Source organism: Pseudorca crassidens, chromosome 10 (assembly GCF_039906515.1).
Source record: "Pseudorca crassidens isolate mPseCra1 chromosome 10, mPseCra1.hap1, whole genome shotgun sequence".
NCBI lineage: Eukaryota > Metazoa > Chordata > Mammalia > Artiodactyla > Delphinidae > Pseudorca > Pseudorca crassidens.
The window spans coordinates 40765448-40791218 of record NC_090305.1 but is presented as its reverse complement, the minus strand read 5'-3'; the positions used below and the strand labels follow the sequence as shown (position 1 = coordinate 40791218).

At 54.3% G+C, this 25771-nt stretch overlaps 1 protein-coding gene across 1 annotated transcript; it reads right to left on the bottom strand.

Moving 5' to 3' along the window:
• Positions 1–1818: 1818 nt before the first annotated feature.
• Positions 1819–24293, bottom strand: IP6K3 (inositol hexakisphosphate kinase 3). The gene is made up of 6 exons (XM_067753317.1): positions 24136–24293; positions 14528–14893; positions 8347–8557; positions 7082–7257; positions 5895–6070; positions 1819–3240 (listed from the first exon to the last, which is right to left on the bottom strand). Exons 2-6 carry the CDS (start codon positions 14712–14714, stop codon positions 2821–2823), a joined length of 1170 nt encoding a protein of 389 aa, XP_067609418.1. The 5' UTR covers positions 14715–14893; positions 24136–24293; the 3' UTR covers positions 1819–2820.
• Between the last annotated feature and the right edge of the window lie 1478 nt (positions 24294–25771).

Sequence of the window (25771 nt, the reverse complement as noted above, 5' to 3'; positions counted from 1 at the left end):
TTGTTAAGTCATAAGGTTCTTAAGGATGACATCACAATCCTCACACTTCCTGGTTTCCTATAAGGCCCTGCGTCAGGCACCAGGCACTCGGAAAATATCTGTTGGGTGGATGAATGGAAGGAAGGAAGGACAGATGAATGAAATCGCAAACAAATGAATGAGATACTTGGCCAGATTTCCAAGGGTCTCCACCATCTGGGCTCACTCCATCTTTTTGCTCACTTCTACTCCCAGCCACAAAACCCCCACCCTGACTGGGCTGGTCTGTCGCCAGACTCACGAGCCTGCTGGATTTTTCCCTCCTTCCACTCCCCACCCCTCACCAACGCCCCAGCCCCTTCCCACTCCTGTCACCTTTCATGGCCCAGATGAAGTCTCACCTCCTCCAAGTTTCCGTGATGACTCAGCTCTCCGCAAACCTGTTCAACTTTATTACAGGATTGATCATCTGTACCATGCGGATTAATCCGCTGTATCCTTGGGTATGTACTGTGTGGTTTGTGGTCAGTTCATTTGTGTTTTTCTTGCCTCCTCAACTAGAATCTGAGCTCCCAAGAGCTGGGTCATCCATAGCGCTTAGCAAAGAGATCAGCAGGGAACAGCTGAGCAGGACAGGGCTGTGCTCACCGATTGCTGGATACCTGGGGCTCCCTCACCCTTTGGCCATTTTTCAGTAAACTCAGACTGGGAAGCAAACACATACACACCCATCACTTTCTCTTCTCTCTGAATCTTTCTGTTCTTCTCCCTCTACACAGATTTGCAATACTTGGGTGGACTCATTCAGCCAAGTTGCTGAATCTGCAAAGCCTCACACAAGCTTCCAGACCACAGTTGCCCCTGAGTCCAGGAGTCCAGGAAGAACAGTCTAAAACGGTAGCCAACTTTGTCCCTTGCAGCAAACTGCACTATTGTTGGTGATATCTTCAGGAGGAGGAGAGAATCATTTAGGCTGAACCTCAGAAGATTTGCAGAGGAGGAAAAAGGCTGCCCATGAAGGGCACCGTGGGGTAAAGGGGTAGCGGGTCATCACATGGGCAGGAAGATGGAGCCAGCCACGGGGAGCAGTTGCCGCATGGCTAGCCCCATGGGTGGCCGGTCCGAAAAGACTTAGATTCCAGCTGACATTCCCCTCAGCCTCAGGCAGCTCCCACAGCACAAAAGGCAGAGAATGGGGACAGAAATCAGAAGCTCAGCCAGGGAGCTTTGGACTTGGCTGATGTGGTACCAGGTTCTCAAGCAAGGAAATGACCCAGAAAAAGCAGTATGTCGGGCTCCCTTTCATCATGAGCAAATCTTTTGTTTTCGGCTGACTTCCTTTTGCCACTCAGCGTGCTTTGACTCAATTCTCCACCGTGGACGTAGGGCATGCAAATCACTCACATCTTTACCTCGGCCAAACATGAGTAGGCGAGTTACCTTGCTTGGAAATCCATATAATGTAAACTAAAATTAAACAAAAGTTTTTATTGTGCAGGCACTCTTTCCTTCTATTGGTGTGGTTTTTTTTTTTTTTTTTTTGGTGCGGATTTTTGAAAGTTGATGATAATTAGCTATGAGAATACAAAAATGGTTTCATTTTGCACTGTATAAGGTTCACGTGAAAGGACCACTTATTTCTCAGGTATGGTGCCCGCCTTGTGATACACGCAGATATTTTATTAGCCACCATTTCTCACCCAGGTTCCCTGAAGGATTACAAGGAAATCGGTGAAGTGTTCTTGCTGTGTATACTTTAATCACCCATAAATTGGAATTACCATACAGTATGATGATCAGAATCAACAAACAGAAAGGGTAATAATGCACACCAAATAATCACTGGTGACCTCAGCAATTTTATTAACACATTTATTTCCCTAATTGGGTAATGTATCTCAGGCTTGACTCAAGGGCATTATAATAGGTTTCCACGCTGCAGAAGAAGGAATTAATTAGAACTGTTTGCTCTCAGTTCCGTATTTACACTTGTCCACCCGTCTCATAAACATTGCCTGATTTCCTGGGTCCTCCAGGCTCCTCTCTTCTGACTCCCCCACCCCACCCCCTAAATAAATAAATAGAACTGGAGAGTAGAAGTTCACATCTTCCTTATGTGCAGTTCACCCCCACCGGAAGCTGCATTTCATGGTCAGAATCTGACAAAATCATCACTTCCCATAGGACCCGCCTCTCCACGGGCCAAAATGGGGAAGCTGGGGTCTTGGTTTGCCAGCACTGTGTCTGGGATTGTCCTTGTCCATTCAGAACCTGGGGACAAAGCTGGTGAGATAGGCAGATCCGTCCCAGTTCACCCTGCCCCACCAACAGTGCCTCTGAGGAAGGTAAGAGACATTCGTTAGCTCTGTCTGCCCTGGGAGCCAGCAGCCCATGTGAGCAGAAAAACGATAACTAGGGAACTCATTCTTCCAGGCTTCCTCAAGTAAGGTTTTTTTTTTTCTTTTTTTTTTGCCTTACAGCTTGTGAGACTGCAGCATGACAAAAAGAAAGCATCTTTAAATGCAAATACTCCAGAATCTCACTGTAATGCTGGCCTGTAACTCCTCTGCACCCCACCCTTTACTCCAGAAAGGCACCATTTCATCCTGCTGTGCAGCCTACGACGACTGGCATGAGTGCAAGATGCCAGGGTACGTGAATCGCCTCCAGAGCTGGTTTCCTTAGCAGCTGTTAGTATAGCCTGCCATGTATAGAGATGGCTTTTGAATGTAGGTATAATTATTACAGACACATCTCAGGGGTGTGTAGACTACCCTAGCTACCAACAGGCCCCTTTTGGAGAGCTATCCTCCAGAAAAATCTGGATGGACCCAACAAGTCTCATTCTCCTTCTTGAATATCCTGCAAGATCTGGATGAGGTTTTCCAGGCCAAAGATATAGCCTGGATCTGGTCCATCGTAGGTGGTGTGTTCATTCCAGGAGCCTTTGTATGTTGTGTGAGCAAAGTCGATCATCCGGATGTCAACTTTGACGACATTGCTGCCGTGGGGCGTCTGCAGAGTCTCCTGCCCATCATAGATGATGAGGAGAGAGCTGGAGTAGAACCGGTATGAACTCTGGCTCCTAATGACTGAGAGGAGGGCCCGGAGCTGGCGCTGGATGGGCTCTAGCAGCTCCATCCGGAGCCGGGTCCCATCGTGTAGGAACTGATAAAGCGCTTGCCTGAAGCCCTCCACTGAGAGTTTTCTTCCGTAGTACTTGTCTTTGAAGAGAAAGTGCTTCTTATCGGTTTGATAAACCTTACATTAAAAAGAAGATAGAAAATGTGAAGAATTGCAAACTTAAAAAAAAAAATCACATCTGCTACAGTGGCAGCATCACAAACTACCTAATATATAAACAGATTTCTAGAGATGCAGGGCAAGAATGGCTGCAATGACAGGCAAGATGATCTTTCATCAAGCACCAGTGTAACTTTTACATTTTAAAATGCTTTCTGTGCAAGCCTTTAATAGGAATCCAAGGTCTAAAGATCCTTCATCCTATGAAGGTGACCCTCCGCCCACCAGGAAAAGGTTTGGATCTCCTTTCTTGTGAATTTCCAATGTCAACCTCCAAACCATGATTTAAACGCTGGCTTCTGGCCCTCTTTAAATATTAGCAAACCCAAGCGAGAAAGCTTTAGTGGGAATCTGAAATCACAGCCAATGGCCTTGGAAAGCCAAGCAGATTAAAATTTCCCCCAACAAAGTTTATGAAGTCCTTTCTCTGCAGATTCTAAGAAAACCGTAATGGCTCTGGGGGTAGAGTGGGGTGAATTGTTTGGAGATGAAAAGACAGGCTAGATCAGGTGTGGATGGAGTTTTCAGGCAGCCAGTGAGGTTGAGGGGAGCCTGGATGGAGCAGGGAAGGTTCGCAGCAGCTCTGCGGGGTTGGTGGCTCCTCTCTTTAGCGTCAGCCCTTCTCCCCTCCCCTGTCACGTCTTGGCCACCGGAAGGGAGCAGATGGAGGAGAGATGCTGAGGGGGGAGACAGTGGCAGCCGCTCCCATTTCATTCAGATGACAGAGGCGGGCAGAGGCTGAACGGAGGTCAGTGGCTGGCATGGCCAGAGGGTGAGTTGGCACACCTCTGCCTGGCACACCTGGGAAGGGCTGCCCGTACCTGACCAAGACAGTTTCTCAGGTCTTCCCTGCCTTCAGATTACATGATATGTTTACAGAAAACAGGAATTGAAAAAAAAAAAAAAATCAAAACGATACCATCGACTTGGTGTTGCCTTTGGAGGGCTGGAGATCAGCTGTTACAAGTAGCCTTCCTAAGCACAAGACAGGCATCTCTTTGTAAATAAATCAGATCAATTTCAGAAGGTTTGCGGTCCAGAGAGAGATTCCATGTACTCCACAAATTGTCACGCTCCACTCTCTTGAGGACTGTATTCCAAGCCTCCTAGGGACATCTGTGCCACACAGTTATAGACTCAACTTCCAGCTTCAAGGGGTGGCAGTTTCAATTAAGGAAAGCTATAACGATTACCATCAAATCCGTGTCTCGTTTTGCTTTAGTAGATAGACTCTAAGAGTGAGCCACTGGAGGAAGTTTATTTCCTCCTGTCCTCCTGCAGCCTTCGCTATAAGCCACATCAGAACAGCAAAAATGAAGTGTGGAGTCGGGGCAATAAAAAATTAACCATTCCTTTGCTGGGCTTTGCAGGTTACGACCTTCCCACTTTGTTAAGGAGAAGAGGTAGCAAGAAGCAGCAGAAAAAGCAGAGAAAGAACAGGAAATGGCCAATAAGGATTCAAAGAGCAGATTGCCTGCCGGCATCTGAGAAGGAGAGGGTTCAGCTTCATGGTTCAAGAGAACGAGGAACCAACGGAGCACGCAGAGAAGCTTTTTCTCAGTTCTCTCCCAGACCTGCCCGCACACTGTCATCAAAGGTCTGCTCTCAACGTGGGCAGGACCAACGTGGTCACATGGAAAGTTCCAACTGCCAGAGATCCTGAGATGAGTTTAAAAATGGTGGTTTTTTAAATTTTATTGACGTACAGTTGATTTACAATGTTGTGTTAATTTCTTCTGTACAGCAAAGGGATTCAGTTATAGACATTCTTTTCCATTATTGTTTATCACAGGATATTGAATATAGTTCCCTGTGCTATACAGTAGGACCTTGTTGTTTATCCATCCTATGTATAATAGTTTGCATCTGCTCATCCCAAACTCCCAATATATCCCTCCCCCCACACTTGGCAACCACAGTGTGTTCTCTATGTGAGTCTGTTTCTGTTTCATAGAAGTTCATTTGTGTCATCTTTTAGATTCCACATATAAGTGATATCATATGGTATTTGTCTTTCGCTATCTGACTTACTTCACTTAGTATGATACTCTCTAGGTCCATCCGTGTTGTTGCAAATGGCATTATAATGGCTGAGTAGTATTCCACTGTACATATATATACCACATCTTCTTTATCCACTCATCTGTCGATGGACATTTAGGTTCTTTCCATGTCTTGGCTATTGTGAAAAGTGCTGCTACGCACATAGGGAGTGCATGTATCTTTTTGAATTACAGTTTTGTCCAGATATATGCCCAGGAGTGGGATTGCTGGATCATATAGCAATTCTAATTTTTTTTTTTTCATATGGCAATTCTATTTTCAGTTTTTTGAGGAACCTCCACACTGTTTTCCATAGTGGCTGCACCAATTTACATTCCCCCAAAATGGTGGGGTTTTGATATCACTATCCTGAAAGGCGCTCTTTAAAAAACCCAGTGTGTCCTAGACCAGGATACACGTTTTCTTGGTGAAAGAGGTGCTTGGCCGCCGTCTCTGTTGCTCCCACAAAATGAAGCGTCCTGCGGGGGGCAGCAGCATCTGGATGGGAGACATCCTTGCCCCTAGCGGACATGCCAGGATGCCCAGCCCCGCAGATGTCCCCCACCTACCTGCATGCCGCAGATACGCACGCCCAGGCAGGCCGAGGTGCTCCGTGCACACTTCCTCATGTGGCGGGCCTTCTTCTCCTCCGACGCATCGTCCCCGTGCTGCCGGGTCCCCATCTTCAGGTCTAAGATGCAGGGATGCTTGTACTGTGACACGACATTTTCCAGCAGCAGGAACCCTGGTCATGCTACTTTAAGGAAGGCTTCTGAGGACATAAAGGCCACTGCCCCACAGGAGGCGGTTAGCAGGCCTCTGAAGCTGGCTGGAGGTTCCCTCCTCTGAGCCCCATCCCTTCACTCCCATTTCTTTCATTACAGACCAGCCTGTCAGTCGCTGTGAAGAATTCAGTGTATTAACTTTGCAGGCTGCTTTCATAAGTCCATTTATTCAGGGGGAGTTGATGAGGATGTGAGCTTTTTTTCCTTCTCCTTTTTGCTCTGAGGTTGTAATTTAAATTCAGGAGTGAAATTCCTGGCAGGCCATGCCCAATTTACATGTTATGGCAGAAAATCATAAGGCTAAAACCTCGAGTCACTGAATGGGCCAATACCTTTTGGGGAGAAGTGGGTTGATATTAGCTTCAGAGATGAGTTGCAGGAATATTAATTTCAGCGGAGTAGTTATCCTGCAAAAGCTTCTTAGGGATGAGGGCTGCAGATGTGTCTTAGTAAATACAGAGAAACCAGCCACCGGTGTGCGGGAAGGAGCCCAGAGGTGACAAAAGGGGGGCATTTCAAGCCTGAATTTGCTCACTGAGTTTGTGGGAGGTGTAAAAGGGAGGATGGGTGCAGGGACCCACCCTCCCTTTGAACCCGCGCCCCTACCCCCACCCAGCGTGGCAGTCATCTTTCCTATCTGGCCACAGAGACCCCAGCCCTGTCCATCCCCACTGCCCAGGTGGCAGAGACACAGCCAGTGGCCCAAACAGGGTTACTCTGTTCAGCTTTTCCCGCAGTCCTCCTTCCCCAGCCTCTGGCTTTTCTTTTGGAGAGATCTGCTTTCTCCCAGGTCCCAGGTGGGAGGGCTTGTGCCTCCCACTCTCTCTCACATCAGGCTGTCTCTCCCTACCCGCACCTCCCTTGGCCCTGCCCCGAAAAGTCTGTCTATCACTCCCTTCACCGCCCCGCGCCCCTGACAGCACCGTGCGCAGTGGTGGCTGGGCGGGCGGGCGGGTCACGGGCAAGGATACGGTGCCTCTTGTTCTCAGGGTACTCAGCGCACAGGCGGCTCAGGTGGGCCTGGTGGCAGTGCAGGCCCCACGGGTTAAAGCTTCTCCTCTCTGTCTGGTTCCCGTTCACATCCTCCACCAGGGAGGGGACTTGGGCCTTGAGGTGGAGCTCGGACATCAGGAGTGCTGTGGCTGGGCTGCGGGCGAGGGGAGCACACGACAGTCAGGGCCCCTGTGACTGGCTGGGCTCTCCTGGCTGAACCCTGATGTGGACTCTCCCTGGCTACTCTCAGGATGCCTGCAGGACCTTAGAGTGCCCTGCCGGCCCTGCTCAGGCCCCGGGGCACCAGATCAGGCCATGCTGCAGGCCTCGCAGGGGTCTCTAAAGTCCGGAATAACTCACTGGAGCATGTCACCTCCTCAGGGGGCTGAGGCGGTTTAAATTCACTTGTAAATGACCTGGGTCATTACCTCCTTTTGGAGGCAACACAGTACAGAGGTGGCGACCCTGCCTGGAATCAGAAGGCTGGAGGTTAGGCTGTTACTGTGGCTTCAGATGCCATGGGGGGAAGAATCATAGGTCCTTGGTCCACCCTCTCCTGCCCTCTGCATCTCGGCTTCCCCGTCTGTAACATGGAGATAATATGCACCGCTTCCTGACGCCAATCCAGGAGGCTTAATTAGATCCTTGGGGAAGGGAGGTACTTTAATTGTATTAGCTCCCTTTTGTTTCCCATAAGCGTTTAAAAAATCCCCAGGGATCCTTTTCATCTGAGAAAGGTCAGCTAATCTGAGAACTCTCCAGGGACCTTGGGCATCCTGAGCCCCACGGAGCACTGCAGTTGACCTCTCTCCTCTCCAGTCTTGACCGCTACAGAAGATGATTTTAGGGAGGCATTAGCCACACTTTTCCTTTATGTCAACACTTCTGGGGTTTCTGCTCTGCACATTTTCCCCCTCCAGAGACACCTCATGGTCTCAGTGAAACAGGTATTTAATGAAACAAATATACACTGAGTGTCTGCTCTGTATAGGACTCGGCGTGTGCATCCACTTCCGAGATGAAATGCATTGAAATCCTCCCTCTAGAAGGGGCACCAAAGAAAATGCATTCCTTTTTTTTTTGGTCACGTGGCTTATTCTAGACAGAGCCTTCATCTGAATTTCTCCTTTGCTCGGCTCTGGCCCTAAGGGGGAGCCATCGGCCTGGGCACAGGTGGGAGCAGTGCTGCTGCCTGCTAGGGACGTGCTGCCCGGGTTCTGTCATCCTGCCAAGTGGCCCTCACCTCTCCTTGAGTGAGTGTGCCAGCTGGGTGTGCTGCCACTGGGGGAGGGGGAGGGCACCGCCGCTGCTGGTGGTCTGCTGGAGGGTCTGCCATATGGCCACGGCCGCCGACTCCGTGGAGACCTGGAAGGGCCCCCGGATCTCCTTCAGTGGGTTGGCAACCAGGCTGAGATGGCCTCGGCTGTCTTTCCGGAGGTGCACGGTGATGGTGCCTGCAGAAGGGGAGGGATGGAGAAACCAGATGACATTTACGGAGTGGATGCAGTGTGATGTCCTTCTGAGCTATAGTTTAATGGCAGCGGTCAGCTGCCCCCCTTCCCCAGCTCGTCTCTCAAGGAAGAGCTACGGGGACTGGCCTCAACCCGATCCTGTTCCAGAATGAGCCCAGAGCTGCGGAGCCTGCGGAAATGGCCTCGTGTGGATGCTGGTACAGCTTCTGCTTCGTCACCTCTCCCTGCCCCTCCATGCTTGAAACAAAGCAGCTGCGTACATTTTGTCCTCACACCTCCACTCCCCTGTGCGCGAGCACACCACCCAGGCACCCCGCAGCACCCCACCGGGGCCCAACCTGGGGGCATCCGAGCTGGTCCTCTGCAAAGAGGGCCCCCGCCTCTGAGTGGCAGTGAGGGAAGCCGGGGGCTCCTCTCATTCCTGCCCCTTGTCCTCTGCCTCCTTCGACACCCTGGCTCTCCCCTCTGTTAACCTGTATCTGAGCAGCTTCTTCCAGGAAGCCTTCCTCTAACAGCCTCCTGGTGCTCGGGTTGCCCCTTCTTTCATCCTCCCCCCATCCCTGGCTTTCACACTGACGTTCGCCATTGCCTTCGGTTAGACGCACAGCACGTGAAGATTATGGACAGAATGTGGTTCTTTGATAGAAAACAGAAGGCGTGTGAGATTTCTCCAATGGATTACAACAACCATTTCTCCAATGGTTACAACACCTAACCACCGGTGTTTGTAATCCAGGCATGACATCCTACTCCAGTCGCTGGCTGTGATAGCGAAGGATGTGAGGACACCCAGTGAACCCATGCGCTAGCCGAGCTTCTCCTTTAGGACATTGACCAGGTCAGGTCATTGGCTCTGGCCTGTACGTTAATGGCTCTCTGGTGTTCTTTGGACTTCTCGCTCTGGTGACAGGGTCCAGCCCTCCCTCTCTGGGTGCCCAGCCTCGCCAGAGTTCTGGTGAAGGTGGAAGATACTCATGGTCGTGGCCCGGGAGACGGCGACACGAATGTTTTTGAGAGAACCGGCTCTCTACAGAGTCCTTTGCTCCCTGTTCTTCCTGCAGCTGATGCCATGAGGACCCTCTCTTTGCTCCTTCTTCTATCAACCCATTCTCCATCCATCTTGTGCCTGGGGGCTGACTCTGGCATGCAGCAATGGCTCTTTTTTTTTTTTTCGGTACGCGGGCCTCTCACTGTTGTGGCCTCTCCCGCTGCGGAGCACAGGCTCCGGACGCGCAGGCTCAGCGGCCATGGCTCACGGGCCCAGCCGCTCCGCGGCATGTGGGATCTTCCCGGACCAGGGCACGAACCCGTGTCCCCTGCATTGGCAGGCGGACTCTCACCCACTGCGCCACCAGGGAAGCCTGCACCAATGGCTCTTTTGCCTGACAGTTGGGCCAATGAGGGACACTGGCTGGAGATGGGGGGAGGGGAGGAGAAAGGTTGGGGCTTTATCCCACTTGTTCCCTCCCTGTTGCGGCGTGGCTCTGCCGTGGCTGTGTTTCTCTGCAGCCTCCCTCTTGCTCAACTCCACCACGCCCTCACCTTGGCCCTTCAGGCCTGGGGTTGGTTACAGTCTTCCAGTCGTGCCGCTCCCTGGTTGCCTCACCACCCCCAGTTGTTTCCCCCTTTTCTTTTTGGCAGCCCTGCATGGCATGTGGGATCTTAGTTCCCCAACCAGAGACCGAACCCATGCCCCCTGCAGTGGAAGCATGGAGTCCTAATTCCTGGACTGCCAGGGAAGTCTCCCCAGTTGTTCCCTTAATCCTGTGTGCAATTCTGTGAATAGTCCCTTGACAAATTCTCTTTATTTAACTCCCTTGGCATGTACTGCTCATTTTCCGCTGGGACCCTGACAGATGGGAGGGTTGTCTGTGGTCACATCCTCCCAGGTGTTGCTTTCCTCCCCCGGCCACTTGGTCACCTTCTCAGCGTTTAAGTGATCATTTCTGCTGAACCAGCAGCCAAGGCAGCTGATTTCCCCTCGTGCGGCCCTGCCCGGCCCTCCTGGGCTGCTCAGAGCAGACACTCATTTTCAGGGCTGCTCTATAATTCAGTGAGGCACGCTCCAGGCCCGTCTGTGCCTAGCTCAGTGGTCTCCCTGGGCCAGGCCTGTCATCTCAGGTTCCCAGTGCCCTAATTCTGCAGCCTGAGCGTGACCTTCGGTTCCCTCCAGTTCCTTAAAAAACTCTGCTCTTCCTTAGCTCATCCCAGGCCCCAGCGTCCCATGAAGTAATCATGACAGAGCATTCTGTAATTTCCCTGGACAGTAGCCTGCATCCCTAGACCGAGCCCACGAGGGCTGTCCTGCTCATGAGAGCAGGGGGCTGACGGCAGGTCAGGGACACAAGTACGGTGGTAATAACCACTGCCTGGTCTTTTACACCTACTGTGTGTCAGCATTATGTGCATTTTGTTGGTCAGTAAGCCTGCAAGGCACTTGACTGTGGTCACTGAGGCTCAGAGAGATTGATAACTCACCCGAGGTCACACAGCTGGTAAGGGATGGAGGCCACGCCAGCCGTGAATGTGGGAGACGCAACAGGCTGTCGCACTGGGCCTGGGACTTAATCGGGAGAGTCCTGTGTCATCACGCTATGTTTACCCGTGTGTGGACGAGGCACACTCCTGCTGCGTCCCCAGTCACATTTGTTCTGGTCATTCTGTTCCACAGGAGCGAACGGAGAGGCTACGATGCCACCACCTCGTGAGAGTGCCGAGGGCCGGAAGCGCCAAGAAGCCCAAGGATACGGTGTTACATTTCCAGCCTAGACTTCTTGGCGGGAGGGTCACTGTGCTTGTTCCAGGGAGGAGGACTGGCCTGGGAACCACCCCCAGGCCCCAGAGCCTACCCTCCAGGTGTGAGAAGAGGGGCAGCTGGCTGGCCTCTGTGCTTGCCTTGGGTGTCCATGGGGACTTGGCGGCCCACGGGCTCCCAACACTCTGCTGCCCCTGCCTGGCCAGGAGAGTGGGGGACCCCGGCCCTGTCTGCCTGCTCACCAGTGCCCCCAAGCACCTCCACTGTGACCATGTCAGCTGGGCAGACAGGAGTGCTCGCTGCCTTGGCTGACGAGCCCAGAGCATCTCAGCAATTTCGATTTGGCCGAGCAGCTTCCATGAATATTCCGTCATGTACTTATTTTTAAGCTCATGAGAACATTTATTTGCCGCCGTCTGTAATATGAATCTGGCTCATCCACTACCAACTTGACCTAGGAGTATGTCCTCACTCACCCAAAGCCGATGGGCAGACTGGGAGGCAGACGGACACAGCCTCAAGACGCTGTCATGCCCAAGGAGCCCAGCAAAAGGTCCAAGATGAGCTCCTGGCACAGGGAAGCTGCCCTTGGGAACGACGTGCCTGCCCAGCAGTCCACTGCCGTCACCGTGCAGGGAGTGAGAAGGAAGAGGGTGGGCTCTGGGGCATGCGGCGGCCACGTCAGGAACAGCCTCTCTTTCTGGGTTGTTCCCACCAGCAAGAAAAGGGAGACCCCTGTGGCAGCCTTGTGGGTGTTCGGGTTCCCCTGACCTGAGGTCACTAGCTGAGTGACCCTGGGCAAGTCACATCCCCTCCCGCGTTGGGCTGGGTGACCCCAGAGCACTGGCATCTGAGGAGTTGTCTCTTCAGTGATAGTCGCTGGTGGAGCCGGCCTGGGGGGCTGAGAGCCCACACTTGGGAGCCATACTTGAATTCTGGCTCTGCCTCACTAGCTGTGTGGCCTGAGGCAAGTTGGGTAACCTCTCTGTGCCTCAGTTTGCTAACCTGTGAAATGGGGATGATAGAAACACCTTCCTCAGAGGACTGTTGTCAGGATTAAACGAGTCAGTCATGGAAACTGCTTCCAGTGTGTCTGGCACTGAGTGAACACTAAGGTTTGGCCGATATTACTTTTCTTTTCTGGTGAAACAAGATGTCCGCACAGCCTGAGGTTCTTCGGGGGACCCTTTCCCATCCCAAACCTGACTTCAGTTCCCTGGCCCTGGCGTCTGAGGGCTTGAGGCTCCCAGTTCTGGGCCTTTCTCATGTCTCCTCAGACGTGCGCTTCCTTGGGTGGCGCCTGGATGCCGGCCGTGCTCGGGCAGGCGAGGGAGTCAGCGTTTCTGCATCATCGAAACCTCCTGTTTGGGTGTCACGCCAGCCCATGGGCTCTGCCTCACCCTCACCCTCAGCCAGGCTGCGTGGTCTCACCTGCGAGACGTCCTGTGGTTCCCTGACCCGGCCCCTCCCGACTTGTTTGCAAACATCATCTCCTGAATGAAGCCCCAGGCAAAGACTGATGCGTGAAGTGATGCCTCAGATTAATGTATCAAGTTAGCAGGGCCCCAAGGCGGTGGTACCAGGATGGGCCCAACCTGAGAGGGAAGCAGGGCAGAGGAGGGGTCTGGAGAGTCGACAGTGCCCAAGACTCCCCAGAGTGGTGCGGTCCTAACCCCCCCGCGCCCCCCCGCCCCCCGCCAAATGGAGGATGGCTTGTGCAGACAGGGAACGGGGAGGGCACCGGGATGTGGTCCTGGAAACCCACCGGCCTCTTTCACTTCCCCGCGCTGCCTGGGGCTGCCCTAGCAGCCTGTCTCAGCTCCAGAGCTGTGTCAAACCAGCGTGAAATGCTGCGGGCAGGAGGCCACCCCACCCGAGATCCTGCAGCCCCTTTGCTGGCTTGAGTTCAGTTGTGAAGGGCCAGATGTTAGCTCCAGTGGGTGCTCAGACAAGATGGGCAGTGATCCACAGCTGATGGGCAACACCGGCCTGCGGCCCCAGAGGGCCCCCGGGGAGGCCTGCAAAGGCTGTACACCAGCCATCTGCCCCTGTCTCTCATTTGTCTTATCTCAGACTCTCAGAGGTGCTGGCAGCCCATGACTGAAGCAATGCCCAGGGCTCAAGGCCTTGGGCCCCTCTCAGTGGGTCTGTATCTGGAGCAGGCTGAATACGGATTCCTAGGCCCTGACCCTAGGGATTCTGATTCAGAGGTCTTGAATGGGGCCTGGGAGCCTGCATTTAAACACACACACACACACACACACACACACACACACACACACACACACCAGCAATTCTGGTAAAGTTGGCTGATCCCACTTTGAGAAACACCGATGAAGACAGGCCCTATCCTTCCCAGTTATCCACATCACTGAAATGCAGGTAAGTTTTTAACTGACGTATTAGAGGTCTAAAATCCTCTAAAGGAGGTCTTTTCTCTGAGTATGTATCCCTTTGTGGGCCCGCGGCTGGCAGAGTCCTGCCCTGAGCCCTGTGAACCGCTTTTACCGAAGGCTGGATGTGAACAAAACAGCCTGCCCTGCGGATGCTGGCGGCCCACAGAGTGCCCCTGTCTGGAGGTCAGCACACAGCAGCCCTCCCCCCCACCCCAGCCTTCTCTCCCCGGAACCTACTCTGTGCTCAGATCCGGAACACACACTGCTCCGTGCACCGTTTCCCCAGCTACACTGCGGAAATGCCCCGGCTTTGCCCTTGGATGAGGGTGGGAATTCTGGTTTCCCAAACACACTGTGAACCAGCCCCTCCATAACCTGTCTCAGACCCGAGGCTCCTGCCATGCACCTGGGTCACCTGAGGGAGGTGAAGGAGGTCTCCACCTGTCCTGTGTTTACCAGCCACAGTCACAGGACCCAGCCATGGCACTCCCAAAGCACAGACCGGGATGCCCCATCGGGGCGGGGTGGGGTTGGGCAATCACTTTATCCCATTCTCAATTCCTCGAAGCCTGATGGCTTGAGCTAATTTGTAGGACGCCAAATGGCATAACACTCCAGGCCTGGAGGCTCAAAGAGTTTAGAGAAACTGGGGCTGTGAAGGCCAGCTGGGCTGTGGAGAGGGGCAGGTCTCCATGGCAACACTTCAACACACTGTGCTGGAGGAGGTGGCAGGTGTGTGCGCCCGCCCCGTGCTGGCCCCATGCGGGGATACTGAGCACAGGGGACTTCCCAGACACTCACCTTTGTACTGCGGAGTGAAGCGCTTCATGGCCAGTGGCAGGGACTCGTAGAACCTCTGCTCCTGGGAGATGAGGGGCTTACACACCGTGTACTCATCATACTTCAGTACGCTCAGGTGACCTCCGACCTGGTGCAGGAAGGGCTCCAGTGGCACGCCAGGGGTGTCCATGCTGTCCTGCACCACCATGCTTCAGCGTGGGAAGGGGACAACTCGCAAATCCACAAGAGGAGGGAGGGCCTGAGGTCGAGGTAGCAGCTCCCGGACAGAAGGCGGGGCTGTCAGCAGTCCTCAACTTTCTCCTTCTTGGCCTTTGTCGCTGTCATAGCACAGGTGTCTTCCTGGCTGAGGGCTCTTGGTGGGGTTCCCTGGAAAGCAGAGGAGGAGGGGAAAAGATGTGAGGGAGGTGGTGTGCTGGTGGGGGCAGCACTTGAAGTCGCCAGCCACGACCCCCAGGTAGTTAAACAAGACTGTAAATAGGCATCGATTTCTTCTGGAATAATCTGTTACAAGCAACTGGTAACAGTTACCGCCTCTGGGGAGCAGGGCTGAGATGGAGACTTTTCACTAAATACCATTTTATGCCTTTTGAATTTTAATATTAAAACGTTCAAAAAACAATACCTAAAACTGTAAGCTTTCAGAGTGCAGTGAGTGTGTCTGAACTTCTCATGTCCCGTTGCCTGCCTTTCTTTGGGAACTTTGATCCCAACCCAACGAGAAGAGAGCAGAGTCCCTGCTGGTGGGGACTTACCATCCTGCAGGGGCTGGAGGGGTATAGGAATGCTTCATTTTGATATTGCATATACATCTGCTGTGCACCATCATGACTCCACAACATTATTGCTGTGTGACCTGGGGAAGTTACTAAACCTCTCTGGGCCTCAGTTTCCCCAACCGTAGAACAGGATAATTATGATACCCATCTCGTGGACTTAGGGTTCAGAACTAAGATATAAGCCCATGGCTTCCCTGGTGGCGCAGTGGTTGAGAGTCCGCCTGCCGATGCAGGGGACACGAGTTCGTGCCCCAGGCCAGGAAGATCCCACATGCCGCGGAGCGGCTGGAGCCGTGAGCCATGGCCGCTGAGCCTGCGCATCCGGAGCCTGTGCTCCGCAGCAGGAGAGGCCACAACAGTGAGAGGCCCGCGTACCGCAAAAAAAAAAAAAAAAAAAGGGAAATAAGATATAAGCCCATGAAAAGGTTAGCCCAGTGCCCAGAGCTAAGTGCTCAATAAATGTGATTTACCATGATTATTTCTAGCATTATTGCCATGGTGGTCATATTTTCCTATCGGCCCTGGGAGGGCCAGCTTTATCACTGCCTGCTTGCAAATGAGGAAAGCAAGGCCTTCAATGGCTTGCTGGGGCCCACCTCAGGCCAGGAGCACAGGCAGAAGTTAAGCGGGGGCTCCTCGTCTGGTCCCCCACTACGTGTGCATCCTTCACCCTCCCTAAGAGCGGGCCTGCCGGACCTCAGGCAAATGCTGGAACTCTGGGCTGGAAACATGGCCCCTAAAGACATCCTGACTTTGTCTCAGGAGAGTGCCAAGGAGACACTGCAAGGGGAGGCTCTTGTGGTCGTATTCAGCTTGTTCGAGAGGACATTCCCGCAGCGGTGCCTGTCACCACGGAATTATTAATACCCTCTCCTCTGCTGGACTCCCGGCCGGCCAAGGATGCAACTAGGCTAGGCAGTGCTGGGCGTGATTAACCCTCTGTTGACCTTCATTCCAGACCATGGGCATGGCTGGCTGGCTCCACACACAGCAGTACCTGTCAATTGCTTCAGGACTCCAGCTCAGAGAAGCTCCCACCAGCCACCTGGATCTCCAGCACCAGGCGGAGTTGAAAGCCTCAGCCCGGCCCGACACTCCCCTCCACGGCGCCGCTCCCGAATTGACTACTATTTGGCAGGCCATAGAGCTCCCCTTTAGGAAGGGAAAGGGGGTGGCTTCTGCCTGGTGTGTGCATGTGCTTTGCCGGGTGCGTGGCTGAAGCATGACTGGGGAGGCTGTGGGTGCTGGGGCGAGGCCTTGGGGCGAGGAGGACTGGGGCCTGATGGCGAGGGGCTCCCCCCAGCCCTGCTCTGAGTCCACCCAGAGGTGAGCCCTGCTTGGGATCTGCCCCCAGGATCTGAGGAAAGAAGTTGGGAGGCATCTAGATGTGAGGAAAATCGGGAATCAGCCCTAGGATGAGTTGATACCTTCAGTCTGGTTATTAGACAAGACATCACAGTTCCTTGGCAAACCCAATCCTCCTTGTAAACTTGGCCGAAGCAGGAAGGAGGAAGGAAGAGAAAAACCAAGGCAGCCCGACACCTCTGCTCTGGCCGGGCTCACTTGTGTGTCGGCCTTTGCCAGCTCACCTGTCCCCGGGGAAGGGGGGAAGAGGCGCTTCTGGTAAGCAGAGGGACAGCCATGTTGTAAAGTTCATTTATAGCCACTCCTGGAAGGAGCCGAGGCCCCATGCACCACGCTGTCTCCCCAGCGCCTGGCGCTAACCAGGCCTGGCCTCACCTTTGCAAGCCCAGCTCTGGCGGCGTCCAGGTGGAGTCCCAGTCCGGCCCTCGTGCTGCTGTGCTGGGCGGCCCACCACCCTTCTTTCCCCACACCCCCTGTCCCCCCGAGGAGCTCTAAGGACACGGATGTCACCTACCAGTGGTGGCATGGGGAGAAAATAACAATAAATGGTAACAAACACACAGCCAGGCAGTGTTCCAGGAGTTTTACATAGATGAACCCGTGGAAGCCTCACAACCGCCCTATGAGGTAATTAGTTATCGGCCTCATTTTACAGATGAGGAAAATGAGGCACAAAGAAGTTAAGTAACTTGCGTGTGTGTGCCCAGCTATTAGCGGGAGAACAGGGATTTGAACCCAGGCACACTAGCTCAGAGCACGCTTCCCTGCCGTGATGCAGAGGGGTTGGGGTCTGCTGTTTCTCTACTTTGAGAGTCAGGAAACTGAACCCCAAGGAGGCTGGGGCTTGGCCAAAGTCACCCGCAAGTCACTGGCTGTGCTGGGACAGGGACTCAGGTTTTCTTGTCCCCAGGCCTGAGTTCTCCTACCCTGATGCCCCCTGGCCTGCCCTCCTGCTACCTGATGACAGTGAGTGCACGTCCTAGTGGTGGCTGGGATCCACACTGCTGCAGAAACCATCGTGAGGGGTCAGGTGAGGCCCCCCGGAGCTGGGCCTTGGTATTGACCGGCTTGGGGCTTTCTGTCTGGGGGGGTGTCATTCTAGCGCCTCTGCCTCCCATCCCTGCCACCCCCAGGGTCTGGTGTTCTCAGGAGCCCTGGCCAAACCTTCTCAGGGAGCCAGGATCAGCCAGAAGGCCCCAGGCCTCTGAGACGGCTCACACACAGCAACGTAAACTCTCCTGCCCCACACTTGGTGTGGGTTGGCAGTGGTGGGGTGTCTGCTGGGTAACCAGTTTGTACTTTTAAAAAAGCTGGGGGCTTCCCTGGTGGTGCAGTGGTTGAGAGTCCGCCTGCCGATGCAGGGGACGCGGGTTCGTGCCTCGGTCCGGGAAGATCCCACATGCCGTGGAGCGGCTGGGCCCGTGAGCCGTGGCCGCTGAGCCTGCGCGTCCGGAGCCTGTGCTCCGCAACGGGAGAGGCCACAACAGTGAGAGGCCCGCATACTGAAAAAAAAAAAAAAAGCTGGAATTGAATCTGGGGAAAGTGAGGCCCTTCCACTCAAGGGTCATCTTAGGGTCTAGCTTAGGGGATATCTGAAGGTCCTCTAGCTCCTGAGCTGTGTGGTCTGAGGTTCTGAGGCAGGTTGTGGGAAGGGGCGGAAGGAGGACGGATGGGCAGTGGCTTCAGCCCTCGGGGTACCTGCCTGAGGCAGGCAGGTGGGTTTTGCTGCTGCTCGGAGAAGCACTCTGCGGCTTCCCCTTGGCACTGATGCTGACCTTGGATTCCCAAGGAAGCTGAGGTTTCCTGTCTGTTGTTGTGGGATTGAGCTAGAGAAGTCCTCCGTTCATCCCATCCTTCCTGCCAAGTCCCGAATGAAATGACTCTGAGCCTCACCCCAGGAGACTCAAGGGCTAATTTCTCTGATGGGGCCCGGCCATCAAGCTGGTCGTTAAATAAGGCCCTGGACCGTCTGTGTCAGTGCAGCCCTGCGGGGCCTGAGTGACAGCCAGCCTGCGCTGGGTTGCAAGACACTCCCTGGTTTGAAAGGAGGGTCACGGACAGCAGGGCCTGCAGTGGTATTTGGCTCCCAGAGTGGGGACGGGTGACAGTACCAGTGACGTCAGGCACAGTGACAGATGTCACCCATCAAGCTGAGGTGAATGAAGGCACAGCGGCTCGTCACCACCAGTCGGCACATTTTAGTTGCTCTTCCTGAGATCCTTTCTGTATCTACAACCTCTCCCCACAGGCTAAACCAGAGTTCATTAAAAATTGCGGAAGATACGCCTCTTTTAGAACTCGCCCCTCCCATTTTAGGGAAGGTGGCAGGTGAAACCACAAATCAAACTTGTAAGGGTTCAGCTTGGACTAAATGAGTCATGATCTCTATCTTATCAGAGGCTGTCAGCTCCTTATATCTGGAAACTAGTTGGTTGACTGTGGTTATTGTCAAGACTGTTCACAAATATTCTGTTTTTTCCTACGGGAATGTGGTATGATTTCACTTCCTTTTGAAGGTACGTTGGCCAAAGTGTGATTTGCTTTGGCCGACATCGCATGGAGGGGAGTGACATATGCCACTTCTGGTGGGACCTTTTAGAGAAAGCAGTGTCCTAAATTCTCCTTCCCTGGCCAAGGTAATTTTGGAAGCACAGTCACTTCCTGAGTGACTATGCATGACAGAGAAAAAAATCTGGGCTATATTAGGCACTGAGGTTTGGGGGTATTTTGTTATGCAGCTCAACCTAGTCCGTCCTGACTAATTCACCAACTCACAGCCAGATACCCTGTATGAGCAACCTCAGGCACTCCAATATTTCATTGCACAAATATATCCTCTACGATCATAGTTACTCCTATGAAGCATCTACTATGGACCACTGGCCTTACAATGCCCATCTCTGTTTCTCAGGAGAATAATTTTCAGATGGAGACAAGGAGAAGAGCTTTCCTGGGGTCCAGAGCCAGTGAGCACTGGTGCTGGATTCAGCCACAGTGCGTCTGTCTCATTCTAAAGCCGACGCCTGTTCTGCCCCCAACATGCGGTCTCCCTTGTAAGGGAGGGGCAGCCGCTCTGGCTCCCTCTGGGAGTCCTGAGCCCTAAGTGGGGGCCAGGGTCCTGTCTGAGGCCCTCTCTACGCTGTGCGTCTCAGCTGCGCACATCAGGAACGGGAGACTTGTCCTTGACTGGGCGGCGGGAGCGCCACCCTCGGGGGGTCGTGTGGCTTCACGTGCCATGGGTGGAGGGCTCCCATCCGTGGGCCTCTTGAGCCCTGACCGAAAGCCACGTCACCACCACCAGCATTAACTGCGGACTAGAAAAGCAATACCCACGGAGCTCGATCATTTCTCAAATGTATCTCAATGTTTCGGTGTTTACCAAAATACAAATTCATTTAAAGGCGTTATTGAGTTCCTAGTAGTTTCTTTTTATCATCATCTGTTTTCTCAATCAACAGATACTAAAAGTCTAATGAGTATTGCAGGGGGACTCATAGGGAACAAATTATGTTGAAAAATGAGTCCTAGTTGCAAAGGTTAGAAGAGATACTGCTGTCGGCCAAGACAGGGGTGGAGGGAGGGGTCCAGGAAGGGGTCTGATACGGGAGAGATGGAGGCTCAGCCTGGGGGAACTTGAGGAAGGCCTGTTTGGGGGCGTGTGTGTGCAGGGAGCAACAGGGAAAGGCAAGGACAGGCAGGGAGATGGGACTAGAGGGAGGGTTGAGTGGGGAGGCCGAGGTGAATGCTGCTGGGGGTCTGGGCACGGAGTGGGTGCAGAGGAGGTGGGGCCACGTGGACTGGAGGTGCCTGTCTGGCCCCCTCGTCAGTCTAGGAAGGAGGGGGGTTGCCTGAGATTGCCAAGGTGTGGAAGCCTTCGGGACCGCATCCCAGTACATCCGAGGGGGAGGGGTGCATTCTGGGGAGGAGATAATTGAGAAACGGCTTGCAGCAAAAGAAGACTGCAAAATAAAATGTGTTGGGCTGCAGACTCAGAAGCAGCATGGTTTATGGCCTGCCCTCTCGCCTCTGAAGCTCTAAGGTACGTTTTGCAGGTAGCTCAGAGCCAGAGGTTTGGTACAAGTACCATTCAGTGTATCTGTGATGCCGAAGGGAGCATTTTTTAATCTATTAGAGACGAGAGGACCAGAAAACCATTTAAAACTGCCGAGGTCGTAATGGGCAGGAGAATTTTGGAGTTTCTCATAGGGCAGAGGGTTGTGTATCATCTGGGGCCATCAGGGCCTGGAAGGCACAAGGTTATTTTCTGGGGTGAGGGGGAATCAAGTTTTAAAATCCATCCTATGAATGACTCAAGGGCTGTGGGGTGGTGAGCCCCTCCATCTGTGCAGTCCCAGCCCGGTAGGATCAATACTGAACGCTGGGGGAATTCACACATCACCTTCTCAGCCATGGCTGAAAGATGAGGCTTTGGAGAGCATCTGTTTCCTGGGGAAGGCTTGATTTCCAGAATCACAGAGCAATACTTCATATTCCTGACTTATTTCCAAGCTGATGTTATCCTTTGAGGGAAGGTTTTATTCCCCCTCTCCTTTTCTCTTAACATTTAAAATCTTCCAATGTTCCTCCAGCTTGAGGACCAAATGCGATTTTAATACAGCGATTATTAGTTTAGAAGCCCTTCAGCTCCTGACAAATGCCCTTAGCCGCAGCAGTGATGTTCCGAGCTTGCTGTCAGGGCGGGAGACGCACGGTGTAAAAATGACTCAAAAGCCGAGCGCCCTGGAAGGGCTGCTCCGGGGGAGGGCTTCTCCCTTCCCAACTCCGACAGAGCCAGACCTCATGACAGCACCTTGGGACCTTGGGCCCCCCTGGCCGTGGCTGGGGACAACTCCAACAGCCCCTCCCGGGCAGGCTTGGCTCCTGGGGACCTCTCCACCTGGAAGCTGTGCCCAGGGTCTTGGATACTGCTAAACACCCAGACCTGCACATTTCCCAGCCTCTGATATCCTTCCCCACACCTTCCTCTAAGTCACATGACCAGCCACCTGCCTTACGAGCCAGAGAGACGGTCTTGCCAGTCGTTAGTATGGCATCTTTAGGACTCTAAGAAAAAACAGCTTTTTAAGGTCAAAACACAATAGTGGGGTGGAGAAGCGTGTGTGTGTGTGTGTGTGTGTGTGTGTGTGTCTGTCTGTCTGTCTGTCTGGGAGTGTGTGGTCACCAGAGGCCACAGGGCTGAGCTGGCCAAGTCTGAAGGGTGAGACTTTGCCCAGCAGAGGGCAGCAGCAGACGGGCCAGAACCTCCCAGAGAGGTGGCCCTTGGGCCAGCGATCAGGGCCCGCTTTCCCCAACTGCCCTGGGTTTGCCAGGCCTGTCTTCAGAGAGCCTGGACGGTGGCTGAAGTGCCCCTGCCTTTCCCAGATGGCTGTTTTTAAAGCGCTTAGAAGTTACCATCAAGGTGGATGTCCCCCCACGTTCCCGTCTCTTCCTGTCACCCACCTGCTTTTTCTAAAGGTTGTCTGGCAGGGGCCGGGGAGCTTCCTGACGTGGGTGAGGCACACTGTGAGGAGTGGGGTGCCTGTTTCGATTCACAGGGGAGGGACCCCAAAACCGGAGACAGGGGCTTGCCGAGGAGGTGGGGCGAGGGTGATGGAGGATCCATCTGAGCAGAGCGGAAGTGGTCTTCAGCACCTACAACCCACCAGCTCCTCCCCTGGGGGTGGATGGACCCCACACTCCCTTCGTTGGCCTATGGGCCAGCCTCCCCTCCCCCCAGGTCCCTGAACAAGCCGATGCTTGACGCTCACAAACTTGATTGCTGTTCCCTTGGCGGCCGCTGATGAACAAGACAGCAGCCACATGGGAAGGATTTCCTTAGGGACCCTGCTCAGAGCAAGAGAAAGCAGGGGCAGGCTGCCGGCCATGGGTGGGCTCAGCCCGGCCTGCCGCTCCCAGGATGCCCTGGGATGGAGCACTGGGACGGCCCCAGGGACCACAGCCCCTTTGCAGAAGAGGAGTTTCTCAGATCCCTGAAAAGGAGCCGGCTTTGTGGGAGCACTACGGGGCGAGGGTGCAGGAAAACTGCACAGTGGGGGCAGGAGACGCGGTTCTGCCTAGACTCCCCGTCCCTTCCTCTCCGGGACTCAGTTTGCCTCTCTGTAGTGAGAGCTGCTGACCCAGCCCTCTTCTTACCCTCCCGTGGGACAGCTGGCCTTTCAATTCAGCAAGTCATTGTGGTGGGGGGAGAATGGGGGAGCGGAGAGTGGAGGTTGGCAGAGATGCTACCAGATTGAAAGAGGCTCAGAAGACACACCGACCTGATGCCCCCTGATTGGATCCTGGTCCAAAGCATTAAAAACTATTTAGGGGGCAATTGGGGAAATTGGAATGTGGTCTGGATGTGGCCATCTTCGGAGAGCCAATCATCTTGTCAGTGGGGTAAGGCACTGGGGTTATGTAAGGACCTGTACTGAGGTCTTTGAGGGGAATGCGGTGATGTCCATAGATTACTTCAAAATACTTTAGCTTTAGAGAATACAGTGAAGCAAATATGGCAAAACTCAAACAACTGTGAAAATCCAGACTGAGATTATGCAAATTTCATTGTGTCATTCCCTCTTTTTTCCTGTAGGCTTAAAGTCTTTCATAGTAAAAAGGCTAAAAAATAAACCAGTAGCTTTTAAAAACTGTAGAAGCCCAGGTCTTGCCCTGTGAGATCTGAATCCCTGGGGAGGGCCACACCATGGATGTTTTCAAGGCCCCCAGAGAGTCTGAGGACTCTCTGGCAGGCTCAAGTTCAAGTCTGTTTTACTGGAGGGGGGGTAGAAGAGCCCATGGGGAGGGTGACCCTAAAGACTCTGCCACTGCCCAGGGCACTGGGGGCCCCTAGTGGTGACACATCTCTGATGGCCTTCGCCCACACTCTCCCTCCACTGGGGGCGCCCGCACCCAGGCCCCAGCCGCTGCCTGCAGGTGCTGACATCATCTAGCCCTGTGGCCCCTCTCAGGCGGAAGGGTAGGGCTGCTGGGACAAGACATGCCGTTCCCAGTGCTCATGCTGCCCAGTTCTCCTGGGACAGCTGCCTCTGTGAAGGGTTAAACCCAGAGTGGCGTGGAAAGGATGGCTGCCACCTCTGCACCTGACCCCACAGCTTCCCCTATAGTCCCGGCTCGCCTTGGCCCTCCCACCTTCATTCAGGAGTCAAAGTTCCAGACTCCAGAACATCCTAGGAAGCGGAGAGATGGGGGAAGAGCATATGACAGAATTTCTGTGTTGCTGAACTGTGTCAGCATCCCCCCACCCCGCCCCAAAGCACAGACACACACAGACACACCGGCACCTCCACAGAGCGGAGCCCTAGTCATGGGGTCCTGGACAGAGATGAGGCCCATCCCCTCGGTCCCCATGGTTTGAACAGGTCCTGTGGCCGTGAGACCCTCTCTCCCCTCGCTCAGGCGCCATCAGGGCCCTCCCTGCCCATCCCTATCCCCCCAGGCAGAACTCACCAGAGCCTCACTAGTGGCAGGACTGTGGGAATGTGTGGAAGAGGGGGTCCGGTGGAAAGTAATCTTCTCTTTCAGTGCCCGCCGTCTGTGGTGTTGGGCAAAAGCCCTTCCCAGGGTCCCAGCGTGGAGAAGTCACCGTCCACTATAGCACTGGTGGAGAGGTCTGCCCAGAGGGCTGGGCTGCAGAGGCCTGGGGAGGAGAGGTCACCTGACCCTCGGGAAGGGCCTGCAGGGGCTGGCTGGCATGGCCAACTGTCAGCTGGTGTTGGGTGGCTCTGGGGCAGGGCCAGAGGGTGGGAGGGTGTGGGGCGGAAGAGGAGGAAGAGGAGGCGGTGTTCTGCCCGCTGTCTGGATGGATGTCAGGCCCTGTGCACCGAGAGCCAATTGCCCCAGTCCCCTGGTTAGTTTTTGATTCCCTGTCCAGGGGGTAAGGCTGGGGTGGGGGTCATGTTCTCCGTTCCCCTGTCTCCCTGCCCCCACCCCACTCCCTACAACCTCACTGCCAGTTTGTCCCAAGCAGTGGCTGCCAGAGAGAAGGAAAGTCTCGCAGCAAGACATTCAATCAACAATCAGCTTGAGGGCAATCAAGCATTTTTTTGAGGCCCTTGTGGGTGCTCGATACTCTGCTAGGCTGACCCAGGAACCTGCCAGACAGTGCCTGTTGTTGGGTGATTACAGTCAGGGGCTTCAGCAAGTCAAAGGGCAGTTCCAGGGTAAGTGTTTGGTGGGAGGACAGTGGGCTTAGGGGGGGGCCCTCACCGCCTGGGGGAAGCAGGGAAGGCATCCTGGAAGAAGTGACCTGTGCGGACCTGAAGGAGAAGGAGGGTCGTCCAGGTTTGGTTCAGGAGAGGGTGGTGAGAAGAGCACATGCAAAGGCCCAGAGGCAGCCGGGGTGGAGGTGGGGGGTGGGGAGGTGGAGGCACTCAGGGTGGCTGGAGCAGGCAGGGAGTGGGGCGTGATGACACATGAGGCTAGGGGGTGGGAGGGGGTGGGGAGGCGGGCCTCACAGTTCTCGTCTTCAGCTTCTCGGGAGGCCCTCAAGGGCTTTATGCCGGGGGTTGTGGGGAGGGCCGGGCCCCATGTGTGCTTAGAGGGCTTGCTCTGCTTTGAGGAGAGCGGACTGGGGAGGAGTGGATCACAGGTGGGCAGGCAGGTGATGAGGTCCCAGGTGCTGTCCTCCAGGTGAGTCCCAGCCTGGTGCGGAGAGCGGGCAGTGGGGTGGAAGGGAGCAGGCAGGTCCCTGAGGTGTTGAGAAGGCAGGCTTGACAAGGTCTGGTGACGAGTGAGAGATGGGGCGGGGTGGGGGCAAAGGGCAGAGACTCAGCAAGGGACAAGCTTCAGGTCTCAGTGACCCTGGGCCAAGTATAAGGAAGGTCTGACGTCCGCCCTTCAGGTGACTCCAGCTACCCCACACCTCTGGCTGCCGTTCTTCTGGGCGCTGTGCAGCCCACTTGCCCTGACCCCAGCCTGTCCCTTCGGGGCTTCTCCATGTGTGGGTGCTCGGTTTTCAGAGGCTCTGCAGCAGCCTTGGGGTGAGAGGCTCTGCCGGGCCCACTCTGCCAGCTTCCCCCTGGGGGCGTCCGGCCTCTCTCTGACTCTGGGCCGCATCCCCCAGGGTCCCCTCCCCCACCCCCTG